The sequence below is a fragment of the Papaver somniferum genome, unplaced genomic scaffold, assembly GCF_003573695.1.
Source record: "Papaver somniferum cultivar HN1 unplaced genomic scaffold, ASM357369v1 unplaced-scaffold_48, whole genome shotgun sequence".
In the NCBI taxonomy this organism is placed as follows: Eukaryota; Viridiplantae; Streptophyta; class Magnoliopsida; order Ranunculales; family Papaveraceae; genus Papaver; species Papaver somniferum.
In genome coordinates, this window is record NW_020647415.1 from 992,924 (window position 1) to 1,014,565 (window position 21,642).

The 21,642-nt window shown below is 37.3% G+C and overlaps 2 protein-coding genes across 2 annotated transcripts; one reads left to right on the forward strand and one right to left on the reverse strand.

Annotated features, from left to right (window-relative positions):
• The first annotated feature begins 6,177 nt into the window (after nt 1-6,177).
• Nucleotides 6,178-6,855, forward strand: LOC113342859 (uncharacterized acetyltransferase At3g50280-like). The gene has a single exon (XM_026587252.1). It carries the CDS (start codon nt 6,178-6,180, stop codon nt 6,853-6,855), a length of 678 nt encoding a protein of 225 aa, XP_026443037.1.
• A 1,277-nt stretch (nt 6,856-8,132) lies between these two features.
• Nucleotides 8,133-11,717, reverse strand: LOC113342860 (indole-3-acetic acid-amido synthetase GH3.6-like). Its single transcript, XM_026587253.1, has 3 exons — nt 10,475-11,717; nt 9,820-10,388; nt 8,133-8,243 (listed from the first exon to the last, which is right to left on the reverse strand). The coding sequence occupies exons 1-3, from the start codon at nt 11,715-11,717 to the stop codon at nt 8,133-8,135; spliced, it is 1,923 nt and encodes a 640-aa protein (XP_026443038.1).
• Between the last annotated feature and the right edge of the window lie 9,925 nt (nt 11,718-21,642).

The window sequence follows — 21,642 nt, forward strand, 5'->3', positions numbered from 1 at the left end:
AGAACTCTCACAAGCATCCTATAATATCCAAAGTAGTCTCTTCACTCATACAAGATAATGTTTACCACATTATCAATCACAACGAGATGATCTTCTTTGCACACTCTGACATAGATTACTATGGACTCCTTTAGCTCTACATCAATAATCTAATCCATCACCACCAAGATGATCTTCTACTCAACAAGATATCTTACCAACATCTCCACACGAATACTCCATAACGACATATCTTCCAACATCGATAAGTATCCCATAAGCATCATAATAGTGTACTCCTTCCACCATTAGGTCTCTCACATACCACCCCAAGAGGTGGGATGAATTCCTCACATCTCTAATGAGAATTTCCTTGAGAACTCCATTGTTAAAACTCATAGACTATGCCTCATTTTATAAGAGTAATATTACTTATCCTACAAGAATATGGTTTCCTTAACTTAGCTATTAAGGTCCTAAACTTTAGGATCAAGTAAATACATTAGATATCTTGACCGACTAAGTTTGGATAAATCCAAATTTAACACACCGACCAAGTTAGGGTTATCCCAAACCCACAACATGCCGACCATTCCAAGTTTGAGTTTAACTCAAACACTTCACCGATTAACCACAAACAAGTTTGACTTTTTCAAACTTGATCATCGACCTTAACCCACAATTCTCCACCTCGGATCATGCATTCATGCATGAGACGATCAATTTGTTATCCCTCCATCTTCTGAACATCGATTGCACCATCACTGATTGCCTACATATCCTCAATTGGAATCAAACCGAAATGTATTTCACAAAAAATGTTCCATAGAACCTCCACCAGAAGATAACAAACCAAACTTGAACGGCACCAACTCAGACTTAACAATCCAAACTACCTGTGACTGTACAAATCTCCACTACGGAGAAAAATCTTGACCATCTCATCAACAATCATCATATGATCACCTGTTATGCAACATCTTGAGAAAATACACCTTACTCATTTATGTTTACAACTGCACATTGATTTGCATTATTATAGGTGTATTGTGCACCAACTCAATCAGATCATACACGATCTCTTTCCATGTGCTACCTTCGAACTAAGTTACAGTCATTATGCGTCCTTGAGACTTTGCCACCTTCGAACTTGTTCCATACTACTAACACAACTCCGTCTATACTGGACTTGCTCCATCTGAGTTAATGTTCCGCTATTCCGAGCCACTAATTCCAAGTTGCGCACCACATCCGTTAGGGTTGACATCCGTAACTACTCGATCAATAAATGAAACTACTACAGTTTCCACCATGCGTCTTCCTAAGCGTTACCTTAGCAGAACCACAATGTTCATTTTTGTCTCTAAACTCCAGCCAAGTCAATTGCTTTTTCAAACAACTGATCACATACTTGCTCTTTCCACGAGCATGTCCTTCAAAGCGAGTTAAGGAGATACTTTGTGTTAGTTTATAATGAACCAACCTTCATGTTAGCTTCCAATAAACTAACCATCTTGTATGTATCAAAGCATATTGATCATGACTCTAACTGTGCACCAAGTAAATTCAATCCACGGATCATTGTCACTGCGTGCCAATCTCGAGCTCATCTCTATGAATCTTGCTTTACCGAGCTTATATCCGATTGGATCATGATTCTACGACCATATACCACCAATTGATTTCTACTCATCCATGAAATATCATCATATCTTCGACCACTATATACATACTTCACAACCAAACGTGTACAGCTTCACAGAAACTTTAATAGCTGACACACCAATCTTCTACACCACTTCAGCAACCTCAATGGGCTTTGACATAATTGGCAATCTAGTCTTTTACCATTTCTTAAGCAAGCATGTAGTTTCGACTTCATGAAGTCAAACCACAACACAATCGGACTCGGATAGAACTGTGACCATCGTTTAAGAATTAATTGTTACCCTCATACAATGCATACTGTCACACATTCTCTCTTGTGCATATCCCTTTTCCAATCTTGCTCCGAAACGTACACCAAAATTTCAAAATTTGATAATTCGTCCTTCACACAAATACCCAATCACACCTAGCCATAATCTGAAACCTTTGGTAACTTATTCAAGCTCCAATCAATTCAAGACGCTGTTGTATTTATTTTGTCATGATATGTAAAGAAAATAACTTGACGGAAACTATATCGTTGCTGAACCAAATTTCTCAACAGAAATATCTACCTTCCTCTCTACAGGCTCTGTCACTATTGAAATTAAATTCAATAACTGTAGCCAGTGGATAGTAAAGGTTGATAGAAAAAACACGCCGAAATTGTAGCCCTTCTCAAATTAATGCACCGTGTTTTCTCGTAAGTAGTATGCGCTAGATTACATATCCACACCACCATACACATTATAGTATTGTATCTTAATTATTTAAGCTCTTGAAGTGTCCAAGCGATACCTTTTTAATTCCTCATAACGGGTGTTCACCAAAGTAGGAATGTATCGGCAATACAAGTACACCAACCTGTTTCTTCCGACGGTCTTGCACTTCAACCAGCTCCGCTAGACTTAAAATGGTGTATAACCAAAAATCTCTTCGAATTAGCATCATCGGAAAGAATAAAAAGAACACAAACTATCTAGCTTCTCTATCAGAAACAATACGAGAGAAATTCCAAACATTGTTCTACCCGACACAATGTCAAACTTCAACACAGACAAACAAACCCTACAAACTGTGTCGACAAACTGCTTCTTAGAAAATAATAAGAATCCATAGCTCCACCACAAACAATATCACATCTCATCCAACGATCCATGTCCTGAAACTTATTTGTAGACACACGCTTCAAATACTAAGACTGAAAATCAAACTTTTTACAACAAGAACGTACCAAACCCTGGCCAACGATCAGTACTTCCAAAAAGAAACCTACTAAGAGATTTCCCAAATCCTTACTGTAACAAACAATTAAGGCAGAACGAGTATGAATTTCTCTTCGTATTCTTCAACTTCATGTTAAAGAAAAAATCAGCAACATGATCTAATTGATGACGATTGATAACTAAATTATTGTTTCCCTTGGTTTGGAACAATAATGAGACTTTGACAATGCTTAATATTCCATCTTTACTTCCACAAACATACAAAACAATACTTTTATATCAACTACGATACTCTTGCCTTCTTGTGTCTTTACAAGCAAACACCAATTAATTGAAAAACAATCTACGCACGTCTTTCAAACAGTTCAAGAATATAGTACGAAGTATAGAGAATAAATAAACTTACTTGAAGCCATGCATAGGGTTTATGCTCCAATAAGTATCAATGCCAAATCTCCAATGTAGAGCACCATAAACATCAAGACCATACATCTTGACCATATCGAATGCAGATCACCTGATATAACCCCATTCCTTTAGGAATACGCTTTACTTTGCTTTGTTTTCCAAAATTGACGAAATCAAATCATACACATACTTGATAACATCAAACTCTGCATATTCAGAAGCTGTAACATCAAATCCTCACATACTTGATGAAACCAAATCCTTTGTCGTCAAAATTTTCTACCACCGTAAAACCCAAAACTTCTCTCTTCAAATCTTCTATCCAACCTAAAGCTCTGATACCAATTGTTGGGGTTCAGAGCCATCTACGTGCTAATCTTGCGGAAACATATTAGCTAACAAGAAACATTTGATCTCTCGGATTGTTCCATGAACCTTATTATGATCTAGGATAAGAAGAAGAGAAAGAAAACCACACATATGCAAGTCATAAACAAAGAAACAAGAAATAAAGTATTCACGGATTTAACGTGGTTCAAAAATATACATGATGTGTGCATATTGTCTACACCACCAAAATGGCTACAACCTCTTTATTCATATAGAATCAACTGAGAATTACACATCCTGATTGACTAATCAACCCATCGACTCACCACAACATGACCAAACACCAAGAACTCTCACAATCATCCTATAAGATCCAAAGTAGTCTCTTCACTCATACAGATAATGTTTACCACATTATCAATCACAACGAGATGATCTTCACTGCACACCCTGACATAGATTACTATGGACGCCTTTAGCTCAACATCGATAATCTAATCCAGCACCACCAAGATGATCTTCTCCTCAACAAGATGTCTTACCAACATCTCCACATGAATACTCCATAACGACATATCTTCCAACATCCATAAGTATCCCATAAGCATCATAATAGTGTACTTCTTCCACCATTAGGTCTCTCACATACCACCCCAAGAGGTGGGATGAATTTCTCACATCTCTAATGAGAATTTCCTTAAGAACTCCATTGTTAAAACTCATAGACTATGCATCCTTTTATATTATAAGAGTAATATAACTTATCCTATAAGAATAGGGTTTCCTTAACTTAGTTATTAAGGTCCTAAACTCTAGGATCAAGTAAATACATTAGATATCTTGACCGACTAAATTTGGATAAATCCAAATTTAACACACCGACCAAGTTAGGGTTATCCCAAACCCACAACATGCCGACCATTCCAAGTTTGAGTTTAACTCAAACACTTCACCGATTAACCACAAACAAGTTTGACTTTTTCAAACTTGATCATCGACCTTAACCTACAGTTACAAGGGAGAGATTCAGGTGGATGGACGAAAAACTGAGGGAGAGATTCAAAATCCTTGATCTTCTTTGACCGATCATATATCTCCTCCACCACTGAACCAAGAGCTGCAGTAGTCATCTTAAATCTCTTATTTCTTTTTCCTACTCAAGGGTCAAGGGTACTATGAACTATGAAGTTAGATGAAAAAAATAAGAGTGCTTCTGAACAGACCAAGAAGTGAAACCACGTCAAAACCGAATCCCCTTTTTGTCTCACAGACTTTGTGTCTAGCAGTTTTTTCACGCATTTTTTTTGTGTGGTTTGTTGAGAATTTTAGAAAAAATAATTTTTTTTTGGCTAAGAATTTTTGAAAAAATAAATACTCCCAGATACGACTAGTCTTAAATATGATTTAAATAATAAAATTATGATATTTTTGTTTTAGAATTATAAAATAAATCCCCAATCTGCAAAATTTAAATCAACATCTTCTTTAGTCTAAGTGATACGATTTGGATCCCTTGTTCCCTTTTCCCAAAGGAAGATCTTTGCTATTCACATGAGATGGCATCCTTCATGGTTTTTCTAATAGATCATATTGCAAGGTCGACGAATTATTTTATCTTTTTTTTGCCAAGAACGGAGTAACGGCACGTTGAGCTAGATTTTTATTTGGTTACCGAGATGAGGTTCCAATTAAGGGAAGATTTGGAAATCAATTGAAGAGAAACATGACAAACGAAAAATAAAAGCCAAGTTCATGTCGGCAGCTGATGATACGTTAGAGATAACTGCCCACATGTCTATGGTTTGGATCTTATACTTTAACAAATTCATACTACATCCTGCATTCAAATGTTATGAGACTCGATATCTAGAATCATGGATTCAGCCATTTGAAAACAGCAAACTGTTATTACAAAAGAGAAATTAATTAAAGGATGGATGATGACGTTCGATACATATCCACTATCACAATCCTACCAGCAACTAACAATCATAAAGATGGTGATCAGAAAATTCATTTAGGTCCCTGGGATCTAAAATCCTTAATACTCCCATATATGCAAAGAGGTCTCCTCTTTGCTCGTCCAACGCAAAACAAACAAGAAGAAACGGAGTGCATGATTATTACTCAGCTTAAAAGGTCTTTAGCCTCTACGCTCGACCACTTTTACCCTCTTGCAGGTCGACTTGCTGTCAAAGTACATGATGATGATGATAACACCGTCTCTTTCTATATAGACTGCAATTCAACTGGTGCAGAATTCATCCATGCCTCAGAAAATATAACAGTAGCCGATATTATGGATTCGATCCACGTACCCACCATATTGAAAACTCATTCTTCAGCCTCAATGATGCTGTGAACTACGATGGTCGATCCAAACCGTTGCTTTCGGTACAGGCAACGGAACTTCTCGATGGTTTGTTTATTGGATACAGTATAAATCATACTGTTTGTGATGGAAAATCGTTTTGGCATTTCTTTAACTCGTGGTGTGAGATCTCCAGACAAGGCTCATCATCATCAGATCATCACATCTCACGTCCCCCTGTTTTTGATCGTTTGTGTCTTATGAATGACATAGAAAATGATCTACCCATTCGATTCCCTTTATCCACATTTCAGTCTTGGGAAGGATACAAGTCCACCTCCCCTTTTTGAAAGAGTCTTTATCTTCACTCGAGAAAACATTGCAATACTAAAAGAAAAGGCGAACTCAAAGACGGCAAAAGATGATGGTCATGCAAATGTTACAATCTCCTCTTTACAAGCGGTTTTGGCTCACGTCTGGGTTGCAGTAGTACGAGCAAGGTGTTTAGATCCAAATGAGGAGACTAGGTATCGCTTAGCGATAGGAACTACAGGCAGGTTAGATCCACCGCCACCTGAATCCTTCTTTGGAAACTCGGCTGTGTCTGGCGATGCAACTGTTAAGGTGCATGAACTACTAGAAGTTGGTGGGTTTGAGTTGGGAGCTTTACTATTGAACAAGTTGGTCACTTCGTTTGACGGGGCAGCAATTCGAAGCCATTGGAAGGGATGGGTTGAGAAACCTACAGTGAAAAAGATGTCAAACTTATTGGCATCGCAGTATACATTGGTAACTGGGGGTTCTCCAAGATTTGATATGTACGGGAACAATTTCGGTTGGGGTACACCCATTGCGTTGAGAAGTGGTATTGTTAACAAACGTGATGGGAAGATTACATCAACTCCTGGACCTATTCCTGATAGTATGAAGCTTGCCTTTCTGCTAAGACATTGAAGGCTCTAGAGAATGATGCCGAGTTCATGGCAGCTGTTGCAACTTTGTGATCAACTGTTTGGCAGTAGACATCTCTTATTGTTCTTTCTTTTATGGTACTACTTTTGTGCTACTTCAGAAATTTTAGTCCAAGGAATATTTAATTTTGCTTGTTCAGGGAGAAAAAGAGAGATGGTTAATTTCTTGCTTTGTTACGTTTAAAAAAGAAGAGAACGTTCAATGTGCTCTTTAATCACAGGATTGCAACTATAGACATGCATTACAAAAAATTTAAAGGTTTGTTTGTATCTTGGCATAACAAACTAAACCGTTACAAGAACCAACCATGAAACTTATGGAGGCCGATAAACGGTGGTCTATAGTAAGGGTTCCGATAGAGCAGAGTTGTACTTGTTCATCGACATGATTAGTATTAACTTTATCATCATTATTTTGGTCCGCTTCAAAATTAATTTCCTTAACGTGAAGCACACCCATCTTAGGTTTAGGTCGCAGAGTTTTCCACATTTTGCATACTCCTCTGCACTGCAAGATTCAGAGTGAGACTATCGGTAATTAAGCCAGAAAAATATGTTTGCTCTGATTTCTGATGGTAACTTCCATTAAATCTCTTGAAAAATATGTACTCTATATATATATCTATATTATAAAAAGAAGTGCTCTGTGTGTAGCCTTACAAATCCGACCATCGATTTTATCATCCTACGATGCGGATCGATTGATTATATGTCTTATATAGACGTCCGTCTGATCTCTTGAGGATCTCTTGAGACTTAATTATTTTGGACGACATAGATTATGCCGTGGCCCGTACCAAAGCTAATTTCAAGCTAGACATGGTTCTGAAATAGGCTCTGCCCGACCACCAAGGTAACGAGCCTTTATTAGTTAACCTGACCTAACACGTCTAAGCTACCAAAAAAGAAAAAGCAAAGCGTGAAAGCGCAAAACAAAAACGAGTGGGACTCGTTTGATTTTTCTTTTTTGTGAGCAGGGTACAAACAGTAAGAAAAAATTAATTTCCTTTTTCAGCGTGGTTAAGATTTGGACTTAGACTTTTCTTCTCGGGATTGATAGTTTTTTTATCCTTTTTTTTTGAAGCATCCTATTAATATTGAGCATCAATATTTGGGATATATAGTCGATCAGATACGGGCCATACGGTAACGTCAGATATTTACAAGACTACGACAGGGCTGTGGGTCCTAGCTAATTTGACCGACCAACAAAATACTGAAATTCACGTAAAGGACTACGGCCGGGGTTGTAGGCCCCGACTAATTTGATACCATTAACAAAATACCAGAATTTGCGTAGGGGACTACAACTAATTTGACCCGACAAACAAAATAATGCAATTTGTGTAGGGGACCATGGCCGGGGCTGTAAGCCCCGATTAATTTGACCCATCAACAAAATACCGGAATTTGCTCTACAGCCCCGACTAATTTGACACGACAAACAAAATACTAGAGTTTGCATAAGGGACCAAACAACAAAAAAAAAAATCAAAAATGGTTGAACCCCGGTCGTAGGCCGGAATTTGCGTAGGGGACTACGACAGGGGATGCAAGTCCCTGCTAATTTGGCCCGACCAACAAAATACCGGAATTTGCTTAGGGGATTACGGCCGGGGTTGCAGGCCCCGACTAATTTGCCCAGACCAACAAAATACAAGAATTTGCGTAGGGGACTACGGCCAGGGCCATCAGCCCCGGCTAATTTGACACGACCAATAAAATACTGGAATTTGCGTAGGGGACCACGGCCGGGACTGTAGGTCCCGACTAACTTGACCCGACCAACAAAATACTGGAATTTGCATAGGAGACCTCGGCGGGGGCTTGATCAAAAAACACTAGGATCGCAAGTCCCAAACAACAACAAAAAATCGAAAAAAGGTTGAGCCCCGGCCGTAGGCCGGGGTGGTACCTAATATATATATATATAAAGCAGTAAGAAACCCTAATTACTATTTTGAAACGGAAGCCCTAATTACTTTGTTTTAGGTTTGGCTAGGTGTGGCCAAATTACATTATTTAAACTTAGTTTCGAAACTTACAGTTGCATTAATTATAAGTAGGTGTGGCCAAATTACTTATTTAAACTTAGTTTCGGAAAAAAAAAATAATAAATAATAATAAAACATATAATTAAATCTTCAGAAATAAAAGAAAAAAAAAAGCAAAACATATAATTAAAAGATCGTAAAACACTAGAATCATTAGGGTTTTCAAACTAAGTTTTCAGGTTGCCTCGTCAACGAACTCAAAATGCACTGGAAAAATACAAAATGATTCAGCTGGACCATACCCAGCCAGAGTACCTTAATACCAATATCAGTTTGTCCAGTAAAAAGTTTAGTATCAAGACCAACATCTGACTGAGAGAAAAAAAAAAAAAGATCTTGGCCATGCCTTTTTACATCCCCAACATACATCAACCAAGATTCCCAACGGTTGTCAGGGAATTTGCCCCTTGGGAGTTTGTGATCAGTAAAAGTAAAAGAAAACAAAAACGTAAAAACAAAGACCCTGTCTAAGATTTGGATTCTTTGTTATCTTTTTCCAAAGACACATCTCGGGTATTCACATGAGCCTCCTTAATTCAAGCTATAGTTTGCTTCATGCTATCTCATCGTTCTTGTCAAAGGCATCTCATTTTGATGTATTACCGAATCTTTAGAAAAAACAAAAAAATGAGTAACGGCACATTGAGCTGGATTTTAGTTTGGTTATATATGCAAAGAGCTGGCCAAAAAAGAAATGGGGTGCAAGGAAAGATTTGGAAATCTAAGAGAAGCATGACAAAATTAAATTAAATAAACAAATAAAGAGAAAGTTCTTGTTTGCAGCTGATGACAATTTGTTAGAGATAAATGCAATACCCGATGCATCATGACCCACTAATAACCGTTGCGCATTTTGTGACCGAAAGTAGGAAAGAGACCTATATTTCGGAAGTTTGTGGGGATTTGGGACTGAAATAGTTAGAAACCACTCTAGAGTTGAGAAGTTGGACAATGGGTGCAAGCTTCACACATCTAGGTGTCTTGTACTGGTTAACTGAAGAACCCTCCTTTGCTGCGTAGGCCATGAGCTTGTCAAAGGTTCCTGTCTCCACTATCTTTATCTCTAAAGGTCCAATTAATTTCTTATCAACCCGGCATTCACGGTATTCAGCTCCGAGGGTTTCCTCAAGTAAAAGACAACATTCCTCCATAACCGTCGTCTGAAAGATTGAAAAATTGTTCTTATCCCACTCAAGTTCAAAGTAGAGTACGTAATGGCCCGGAGTAGTTGACGAAGTTGTATGATGATCAGCAAAACTAGTGTAATCAACAAGAGATGCACTAAGGAATTTCTTGAGATGTCTTGCAGCAACATTCACAGCATTCTGTAGCTCAACTTCGTCTGTCTTTTCAGTATCAATGCTCAAAAGTGTGTTATTTCTGCGCATGAAGTTGAATTGAGGAGCATTGTTCTTGAATCCAGCGACTCTTAGGACGTCTCCAACTCTGTATCTATAAAGTCCTACAAGTATATACAATGGGAACAATTACGAAAAATAAAATTATTGTATGATCATAATTATCTTAATAAATAATCTTGGCACTTACCGGTATAAGTTGTGATAACGAGCTCATATTCATTTCCGAGCTTGACAGCAGTGAGATCGACTACCTCTTGTTGATCATGTTGGTCGCTAAGTATTGGCAAGAACTCAAAATAGGCCATTGTGGGGATAAGGGTGTAGGACACTTGATCGGGTTGACATAGAGGGTTAAGGTTTATTCCACAGTAGGCTTCAGAACAAGCATACCTAGCACAAACGATGGGGAGTTTATTACTGTAAAATTCAATGTACGGGATATACTGAGACATGGTTCCTGTAACAACGCTCTCAATATATTTAGCATTGGGCCATAACCTCGACATGATCCCTTTCCAAGTTTCATCCCTCTTGCATTCAGTCTCAATCAAATTTGCAAGTTTCGGATTGGGTTTGATGCTGAGTAATTTCGAGACCGCCTTTCGCACCAGCAGATCGGTAATTTTCTTGTTGTCTATCCTTCCATTTCGAATATCATTGCAGAGAGAAGTCCAGTTTTCCTGTATGAACCTTACGATTGAAACCATACCAGAACCAAAAGGCGCGCCTAGTCGATGAACTTGATCGCTTTGGTACAGCCCACAAAACACCTGAGAATACATACTCTGGTATGAATCTTCACAATGAATGGCTTCGATAGGACAAGTGTAGCTGTTGTACGGATTATTGTCGGATCTATCCTTAAAATATGATGTCTTGTAGAAGGCTGTACTTGAATAAGAAAGTCCTATTCCTCCTGGTGTCATGTCTTGAGGCACACTGATCATTATATACATTACTTTCCCTTTGTCTAGACCTGGAATATGTTGATCTACTATGGGCATGACAAGGCTTCGAAAGAAATATCTTCGTTCAGCATCTTCTTCTGTCACTGGTATTCTTTTCCTCACTCCAGATGAAGTTCCTGAGCTACAAAATAACATGGAAATGGGTTGGTCACAGAGAATGGGGGGTGAGGATGTATTACCATTAGAGATTATACGATCAATGTCGGGTTTGAGATCTTCATAAGTGATAACGGGCAGCATCTTCTTAAAGGTCTCACCATCTGTGTGACCATCTAAACCTTTCCGTTGCAAGTACTCCACGTTTTTATTCCGAGATAGTATTTCAGAGAGAACTCTCTTTTGAATTTCTTCGGCATTAGTCGTAACTTCTTCAATGTATTCCAGTAGTGCCTTCTTGTGCTGATCATATTCAGAAATGACATTAATAGTTGTAGTGAAATCGTCTGCTGGTGATATTTTCATGTGGATCGATCACTAGCGTTTCTTGGTGAAGTACCTGAATGAAAATTACTTTGATCGGAGTACCCGAGTATATTGTAAGAGTTGATGATTGATGGGTATTTGAAATCTCGATTAATATTTTGTTCGATGAGCGTTTCTTAAAGATACAACTGAATAAGCTAAAATCTAATAGTAGGTGATCTGATCCACCAACCTGCCCAGCGATGTAATCATGCCGGCACAGCACGGCACACACTGAAACGAGCCAAGCGTGCCGTTTGTAATGATGAGTTCTGCAGAAAATTGCTGCAAATTTATGATACGGATTAGGTTGTGCATGTTGAGATAAATGAACACTAGAAAGAGAAATGGAAATAACATAAAATAACACCAGTTGGCAATCTAGTTTAATATTATGCTCCCTTTCTTTCTTTTTTTTTAAGTTTTATGAAATATCTGCGGCTCTAGTGTGATTTTTACATTAGTCATGAGATATTGAAATAACCCTAACATGAATTTTCATGAATACCTATACTTATACAAGATATTTTCAGATTCTAACAAATTTTTTCACTTTCCAATTATGTTTATAATATTTTTCCAAATTTGTCGAGTTTGATTTAGGATCATCAAGTCGTTTTCAAGCTCATTACATCATTCTTTAAAAAGCCTGCTTCATTCTTTTGAACTTCAAGTTCGCCGAGAACACCACACACCGTGTAAGTAAGCACTGCTGGTGTACCGCATGATGTGACGCTCGAAATGTCTGGAAAGAAGGACACAAAAAAGCACAAGTGAAATGGCGGCACACTCCCGCAAATCACATCAAGACACACTTGATTCTCCTCCCAGTAATCTTCTTCTCATTTTTTTCATTTTTTTTTGTCAATATGCCCATTGTATTATATTCTAATCTCACTAATTAATTAGAATAATAAACTAAAACTCTAGATCAGATCAGTCCTCAATAAAGTGGCAAAAATATGAATTTGATCTTGTTCTTCCCGGTTGTGTTCATATGCTTCACGATTTTCTAGTGCACAGTTAAATTTTCATCCCTATTTTTTTTTTCAATTTATTTTTGTGAATCAGCAGTTTGTTGGTCGAATATGTCAGCAACTGCAACGGTATTATATGAACCAAAAAAATAATGATAAAAACGTAAGTAAGATCTGAGTAAGCACCCTGAGATAGATTCTAATTTGGTTATGGCTCTCTATGCTTGCAAAGAGCCGGTGAAAAACGAGATTAGGTGCCAACTAAGGAGATTTTTTGAAATCATTTAAAGAGAAGCATGACAAAATAAAAATACAAACAAAGTTCAAGTCGGCAGCTGATGACAGTTCGCAAGTTTTGCAAGGTTTTAAACCAACTATTGATGGAATGGAAATTACTTATCTGCAATTTGCTGATGATTTTATTGTTTTCTTAGATGACAGTGAGGAGCAAGTAACTAATCTCAAGAATCTTCTCATTGGTTTTGAGTTAGTTTCTGGTTTAAAAATGAATTTCAGTAAGAGTGCACTGGTGGCAGTAGGGAATGCACAAAATTCTGATTCTTGTGCTTTAATTTTTGGTTATCCTAAAGCTCAATTTCCTTTGAACTATCTAGGCATTCCTTTGGGCAATAAATCTAAGTCAGTCACTGTTTGGGAATCAATCCTTCTTAAGTTTCAACAAACGCTTGGCACATGGCAAAGAAGATACTTGACAAAAGGTGGTAGACTTATGCTCATTCAAGGTGTGTTATCTAGCCTTCCCATTCACTATTTATCTCTCTTTCAATTACCTGCTTCTGTAGAAAAACAAATGGTATCTATAATGAGGAAGTTCTTATGGGGTTCCTCTGATGCTAACAAAAAAAGAAGTTGGGTGGGTTGGAAAAGTGTTCATCTGCCAAAAGAAAGAGGGGGAGTAGGCATTAAGAAGCTAAGGCTTATGAACAAAGCTTTACATGCCAAATGGTGTTGGAGATATGGGAAAGAAAGGAAAGCTCTATGGAGGTCAATTATTCATCAGAAATTTGGAGGACATGTTGATGCTTTACTTCCAAATGATTGCTCTAATTATGTAGGGAAAAGTCTTTGGTCTGGGATCTTAAAATCTAATCCACTTGTTCAGCAAAATTCAAAAGTAATTGTAAACAGTGGCAATAGAGTGCTTTTCTGGTTGGAAAAATGGGTAGGGCATTACAATCTGGCTTATCTATTTCCTACTCTTTATAGGCTTTCCAGAAAAAAAATGCTACTATCTGTGAAATGGTGGAATTCACTGAAGATAATCAAGCTTGGAATTTCAATTTCTCAAGGGTGCTCATAAATGATGAAGTAGAAATGGTGGCAAACTTACTGCAGCTTATAAACAACCCTGACATTGCTGAGAATGGAGATGACACTATAATATGGATTCCTGGGACTTCTTTCTCAGTGAAGTCTTGTTATTTGGCTTTAGAATATGAAGGTTATCTCAGGTTTCCTCACAAGAGCATTTGGAATCCAAAAATTCCAATGAAGGTTATTTTCTTTACTTGGTGCCTGTGTTACAATGCAGCTCCTACACTTGATTCCATCAGAAACTCAATTGTGATAAATGCTTGTATTTTATGCAAAAAAGCTCCAGAATCAAATGCTCATTTATTTCTGCACTGTGAGGAAACAAGCAAGCTGTGGAACTTCTTTTTTAAAAGTTTCAAGATTCATTGGGTGTTCAGTTCAGATGTAAAATCAAATTTGTGGGAATGGTGCAGAAAAAAAGGAAATTCCTTAAAAAGAAGACTATGGGGTTTAATCCCCTTTGCTATATGGTGGACAATTTGGAATGAGCGTAACAGAAGAACTTTTCAAGGAGTTTACAAAAGTTATGATCTCCTTCTGCAAGATGTGAAGATTTTGCTTTTCAACTGGTCTATGGGTACAAATACTTTTGAGAATATTTCTCTTAATATGGTTTTGTATAATTGGGAGGGTGTGTTAGGATCTCATTAATTGTGTGTTTCCTTCTTTTGGTTTCTTTTTCATCTCAACTTAGATTGAAAGTTTGTAACCTTGTCAGCTGTTTTGCCACTGTTTTGTGGTAATACTGCTTTTTCTCCTTAATATATTGCCCTTTTTGAATCAAAAAAAAAAAAAAGCTGATGACAATTCGCCAGGGGTAACTGCCCACATGTCTATGACAAACATGAAGGTCGTGAGTCATCTGTGAACCTTGTAATACGCTCCGGCTCAGCTGAACGGTCTTCATAGTATACTCCATGAGAAAACGTCTATGGTGCCGGCGCCACATGTTTTTTAAGGCTTTATGTCTCCACAACACTACATATCGCGTTCATGGCTAGTGTCACAAGAAGTTCATTTTTGTGATTCCAACTGTTACAATAATAATCTTATTGTCACTTTTCATATCTTCACAAAAGATTAAGTCACCACAACCTTGATTTCTGGTGGGTGGACTTGGTTTTGCACATGTCTAACAGAACAAGTCCACTGGGACTTGGTATGTTAACAAATATGATAGAAACCCTGATTTCTGGGCATACCAAAATGTTTCAAGGCATACTCGATAAAGACAAAAAGGGTTGTGAAATAGAAAAATCAGATATCCCCTTAATCCAAAATTTTTTAAATGACAAATCTAACCTTTACGTATTAGTGTTAGTAATCTAGATTAGTGATTAAATATTTTGATTAGTGATTAAGATATTTTCAGAATTATAAAGGTTGTTTAGATGAAAAAATTTGTGGGAAAAAAATCAATGTTTTGGTTAAGAAGCAGAGAAAGAGAAGGAGAAAGTGTGAAAATTTTATTCTTGATTCAATGGAGGATGAGGAGGGTCATAATTCATATTAAAAAGCTACGAAAATACATATCAACTACAACAATGATTCCCAAATGGCTGATTTCTTAGATTATGAGAATGATTTTACACAAACTAAAATTCAAGCTCAAACTCAAACACAAACTCAAGATGATGATTTTTATGAGCCAAATCCAGATGATGAGCACATATATGAGGAACCCAATGCTTCTAATACACAGGTACACTTCTATCTTATGCTCAATCTCACTTCTATAGCTACAAATTATCAAAAGTTTGGATTTTTGCTTCATGGTTCGGCGAACCAGGTTGAGGTTCGGCTCACATCTATGAGCCAAATCAACGAAATGATGAACGGTTCGGCTCACTGAATATGTTTACAGCATGCGTCGAACCTATAATTTTCAATTCTCACCCTTTTGCTAGACACTAGTTCGGCTTATATGAAAGTTTCATAGTAAGCCGAACAACATCCTGCATAGCCCGGAATAAGAAAATTAATGGTTCGGCTTATATTGATAATAGTGTATAAGCCGAAACCTCTAAATGTTTAAGGTTCGGCACATAATTTCATTATCGTATGAGCCGAACATAAATTTGTTAATTTTTGGGTTAAAATATTGAGTGTGGTTCGGCACATATTTAGAATATCGTATAAGCCGAAACCTGTAAATGTTCATGTTCCAGCACATAATATGACTATCGAATGAGCCGAACCTTGCTATTATAATTCTTTTCTAGTATTTAACCTTGTGATATTCTTTGTAGATCATGGTTGGACCCATGGAAAATCAACCTGATCCAGTATACATGATTCACGAGGATACCAAGGATCACTTCCAAAATGATTTGGTATGTTAGAACTTTTTGTTTACCTTAATGTTGTCGGAATATTCCAAAGTTTTTCTTACAAATTATTTGTTTTGGAATGAACGTAGACATGGAAAACTAAACCCAAAGTTATTGATTGGCTTAAGGAACATGCGATGAAGGTAAATTGTGTACTAGTTAAAGGACAACAAAGCCGATCGGATCGGTTTGAAATGATTTGTGAGCGTAGTGAAACCGGCGCTAGCAAGGTTAAATAGGGTACCGTATATGTTGGGAAGACCTGGAGAAAGAATAGGACGAAAACGAAGAAAAGAAATTGCCCTTTCAAGATCGTTTTCAACCTCAAGAATAATACCATGAAGAAAGAAGATCAATATTGGATAATGAATAAAGATACGTGTGACGGATCAGAAAATTTTCGCTCTCAGCGGGTCGGGTTACGACCCGCTTGGAAAGCTACAACTTCCTGATACGCCACTAAAGAAACTAAATTTTCGAAGGATCATTTAAACCGACCAATAATTTCTCAAATGAGTTCCTCTGAACATATTTTTCGATTTTAGGATCATCGAGACCGATAATTGATTTACATCATCTTTACTGTAAAGACGCAATGTCTCTTTCCAGAGTAGTCCGATACCAGCCACCGTTATCAAACAAACGGTCTTCCGGGTTGCCACCCGTAGGTGGGGTGCCAATTAAGGCCTGACAGAACGCGCTATTATCAAACAAACGGTAATTCAATGCCATGGTAGTCCGATACCAGCCACCGTTATCAAACAAACGGTCTTCCGGGTTTCCACCCGTAGGTGGGGTGCCATTTCTGGCCTGGCAATTCATAGTACTTGGTCAAGATCAATAGACAACTTTTCTCAGATGATATGAACTACTCCAAAAGTTAGTATTCATCTCTAGATCGATGGTATGAACTTCCATCATATGCACCAACCATTATTTATCATCATATGGTATAAGCGACCTGATACGATAACAACCATTGCCTAACTCCCAAGCCGAGACACATGATATGAATTACCTTAAACGGTAATAAGCATCTCGTCTTATGGGTTGTACAGTTACCAGATGGTATGAATTATCTTGAAGAGACAACAATCATATTTTCACTAGGTAATATGAACAGTCATGGATTGACTGCAACCACCTCTCACTTCCAAGGTTACAATCATCTCCGAATGGATGGTATGAACTGCAAGGCAGCAACCAACCCTTTTCAGACAATATGAATAATCTTGACTAGTGGTGCTGAACCGCATAGCGGATGCCTACGTACCCTCTCCATTTCTCGAAGGGATCAAGCACGACCGTAGTTCGTTTTTGTATTTAGATAGTATGAACTACCCATAATAGCAACTATCTCTTATCATCTATCAGGTAAACTGATTCCAAATAGAGCATAACACCAAATTGATACACAAACTTGTCTTCTGGTATGTGATTTATGCATAACATTTCTGTAGAATCAAGAGATGTACAGTGAATTGCCTAGCTAAATCTACCCTTAACCAATGAAATACAACTGCATTCTCACACAAGTGAGCTTAATAAAATGCCTCACAATAAATTGTCTAAGTGAGCCTACTCAGTTAATGGACTTATGAGATGCTACCTAATCAACAGAGAAGCTACCCAAATTTAGAAACTATGAACAAGTTTAGAATCCTGAATTTAAATACTACAACCAAACACATTCATTCAAAAATGTGCAAACCGCTCATACACTAGTTCTCTGCATCACTTATATATTCTATTATATTCAGTCCGGCCTACGCCATTACTTAACAAAACAAGAACATGATACACTAAGTCCCTTTTGAAGATACAAAGAAAAAAATCCCTGATCTAGAACGATAAAGACAAACATGTTCATATGCATCGGGACTACCCGCCAGAAACCGACATACAAAAGAACAAATCTTCGTCATTCAAAATATTCCCATAAATCCGAACTAGTTCGGCCCATCTACATAAACTGAAGAGATAATTACTATTCAAAATTACCCCAAACTTTACACTAGGTCTAGTACAGTGAGTTCACGACTAATCTAATAGCATCCAAAAAGTCTCAAGCATAAATCAATATCTCCACGACAAGTGCATTGCAGTAATGTTGAATAATAAAAATGTGTCTCAAAGGTAATTCTCATATGGACGGAATCATAACAATACATTTAGCCTAACCACGAACTTTTCTTTAAGAAAAATGCTTTGTTATATAGCCTCAAACCAAAATGAATTTTCACTCTACATATTAGGAACATGGGGATCTTACTTGAAAGGTCTCACACGTCATAAAATCTAGTTAAAAATGAGCAACACATAAGTGCCCATATATATATAGTAGAACAATCCATACATAGTTGCAACAAATTAGAAATTCATTCTACTGGACATTAATAAAAATATAAAGAACAAACCACACGAAGTTGTTGTCTCAATCCGTTGACCACCCAACAAGATAAAAAGGCTCGAGTAGAAAGTAAAAGATTCCCATTTTACAAAATGCAGTTTAATTCATTCAAGTATTTCCGTAGAAATTCTTACCTGATTGTCTTGTAATTTACACAGTGTCCTGGTAACTCAGTGCACAACTCCATGTAAAAATCTTAGCCTATTCTAACGGTTAATTTAAAAGAAACACATCTCACAACCTGGTTGTTTTCACTGCCGACATACAGAATTCAGTCACGATTTTCTAATGCTTTTAGGTACCTAAATTGATTGGAACCTCTTGAAATTTTACAGTAAGTTATCTATAAAGTAATAAACAACATACTAAATACTGAGCTTCATCCTATGTACGGAAAATGCAAAAAGATAATTGTAAGGAGACTGCCCAGGATTTCAATCCTGGTGAACGCAGTCATAGCTCGAGTCATCTGTACAATAGTAAACGTGATCCAATCCTTATGAAAATTGTACATTACATATATCATGTAATAAAGTATGACATAATAAAATTTCAACATAATTCAACCGTTGGATCTCAAGATATTAGGATAACATAAACATACATGCTAGGGTTTATAAAGTTGAACTACAATCAAACCATGCAAGTTTCTTTCCCAAGTTTGTTAAACATGAAACAAAGCATTTTATACATGAATCAAGTAGCAGCATACCCAATTCATAAATTGGTAGAAGAACATGAACTATAACGAGCACCCAGTCTTCCATCATGAACCCTATTTTCCATCAAGTAGATTAAGTAGGTTTAAACTTGAAGCTAAGACATGCATTAGTTGAAATTGGATAATAACACAAAATCATGTTGTATTTTTTTATACAAATTAAAGAATAATCACAAGATCATGCAAAATCCACAATTTCCATCAAGAACCCTAAATTATTGAATTTCCATATTAGCTTATCAAAACATGAAACTTTACATGTTTACAAGCTACCCAACGTTTAAAATCAATAAAAATTCAAATATGTAAACCCACTTTGATCAAAACATCTTAGAATTAATTAGGGTATGATTAAGTAGATGAAAAATGAATCTCACATACCTCTTCCCCTTCCATTGGAGATTCATAGGCATAATTCTTGATCAATTCCAAGATCAACCTCTTCGATATCTCAACAAATTTTCTAAAGTTCCTTCCTTACAAAATCTCAGGAGAAATCAAAGAAGAAAATAGGAACCATGAAAGAAGAAAAGGGAAATCATGGAAACCCCTTCTATTTCCATTTAATTTTCTTTTTATCATAAGTCACGGAAAAGACTTAACTGCCCCTAAGCCATTCCAATTGTTGATAGATGTGCCATGACGTGGAGGGATACATGTGGAGTTATTTTGGCACCCATACATATGCTTGAGGCTATCAAATTCCCCATAAAAACCCTATTTTGTAACTTGGGCAGACTCATAGGATTGAAAACACTCTCGACTTTGGTTTCTTGAGTTATTTTAAGTGAAATAGCTATGACTTATAACTATAATGGGTTGGATTAAACCGGAGAAAGATTTTTGGGTCTTACATCATCAACCCCTTAAAAGAACTTCGTTCCGAAGTTCAAAATAAAACAAGAAGTAAAGAAACTTACTTGTAGTCACAATACGAGTAGAAGGTTGGTGAGTTCTAAGCGCACAGTCCCGATTGAACCGAAAGTGCTCTGATACCAACTGTGACGGATCAGAAAATTTTCGCTCCCAACGGGTCGGGTTACGACCCGCTTGGCAAGCTACAACTTCCTGATACGCCACTAAAGAAACCAAATTTTCTAAGGGTCATTTAAACCGACCAATAATTTCGCAAATGATTTCCTCTGAACATATTTTTCAATTTTAGGATCATCGAGACCGATAATTGATTTACATCATCTTTACTGTAAAGTCGCAATGTCTCTTGCCAGAGTAGTCCGATACCAGCCACCGTTATCAAACAAACGATCTTCCGGGTTGCCATCCGTAGGTGGGGTGCCAATTAAGGCCTGACAGAACGCGCCGTTATCAAACAAACGGTAATTCAATGCCAGGGTAGTCCGATACCAGCCACCGTTATCAAACAAACGGTCTTCCGGGTTGTCACCCGTAGGTGGGGTGCCATTTCGGGCCTGACAATTCACAGTACTTGGTCAAGCTCAACAGACAACTTTTCTCAGATGATATGAACTACTCCAAGAGTTAGTAATCATCTCTAGATCGATGGTATGAACTTCCATCATATGCACCAACCATTATTTATCCTCAGATGGTATAAGCGACCCGATACGATAACAACCATTGCCTAACTCCCAAGCCGAGGCAGATGATATGAATTACCTTAAACGGTAATAATCATCTCGTCTTGTGGGTTGTACAGTTACCAGATGGTATGAATTATCTTGAAGAGACAACAATCATATTTTCACTAGGTAATATGAACAGTCATGGATTGACTGCAACCACCTCTCACTGCCAAGGTTACAATCATCTCCGGATGGATGGTATGAACTGCAAGGCAGCAACCAATCCTTTTCGGACAATATGAATAATCTTGACTAGTGGTGCTGAACCGCATAGCGGCTGCCTACGTACCCTCTCCGTTTCTCGAAGGCATCAAGCACGACCGTAGTTCGTTTTTTTATTTAGATAGTATGAACTACCCATAGTAGCAACTATCTCTTATCATCTATCAGGTAAACTGATTCCAAATAGAGCATAACACCAAATTGATACACAAACCTGTCTCCTGGTATGTGATTTATGCATAACATTTCTGTAGAATCAAGAGATGTATAGTGAATTTCCTAGCTAAATCTACCCTTAACCAATGAAATACAACTGCATTCTAACA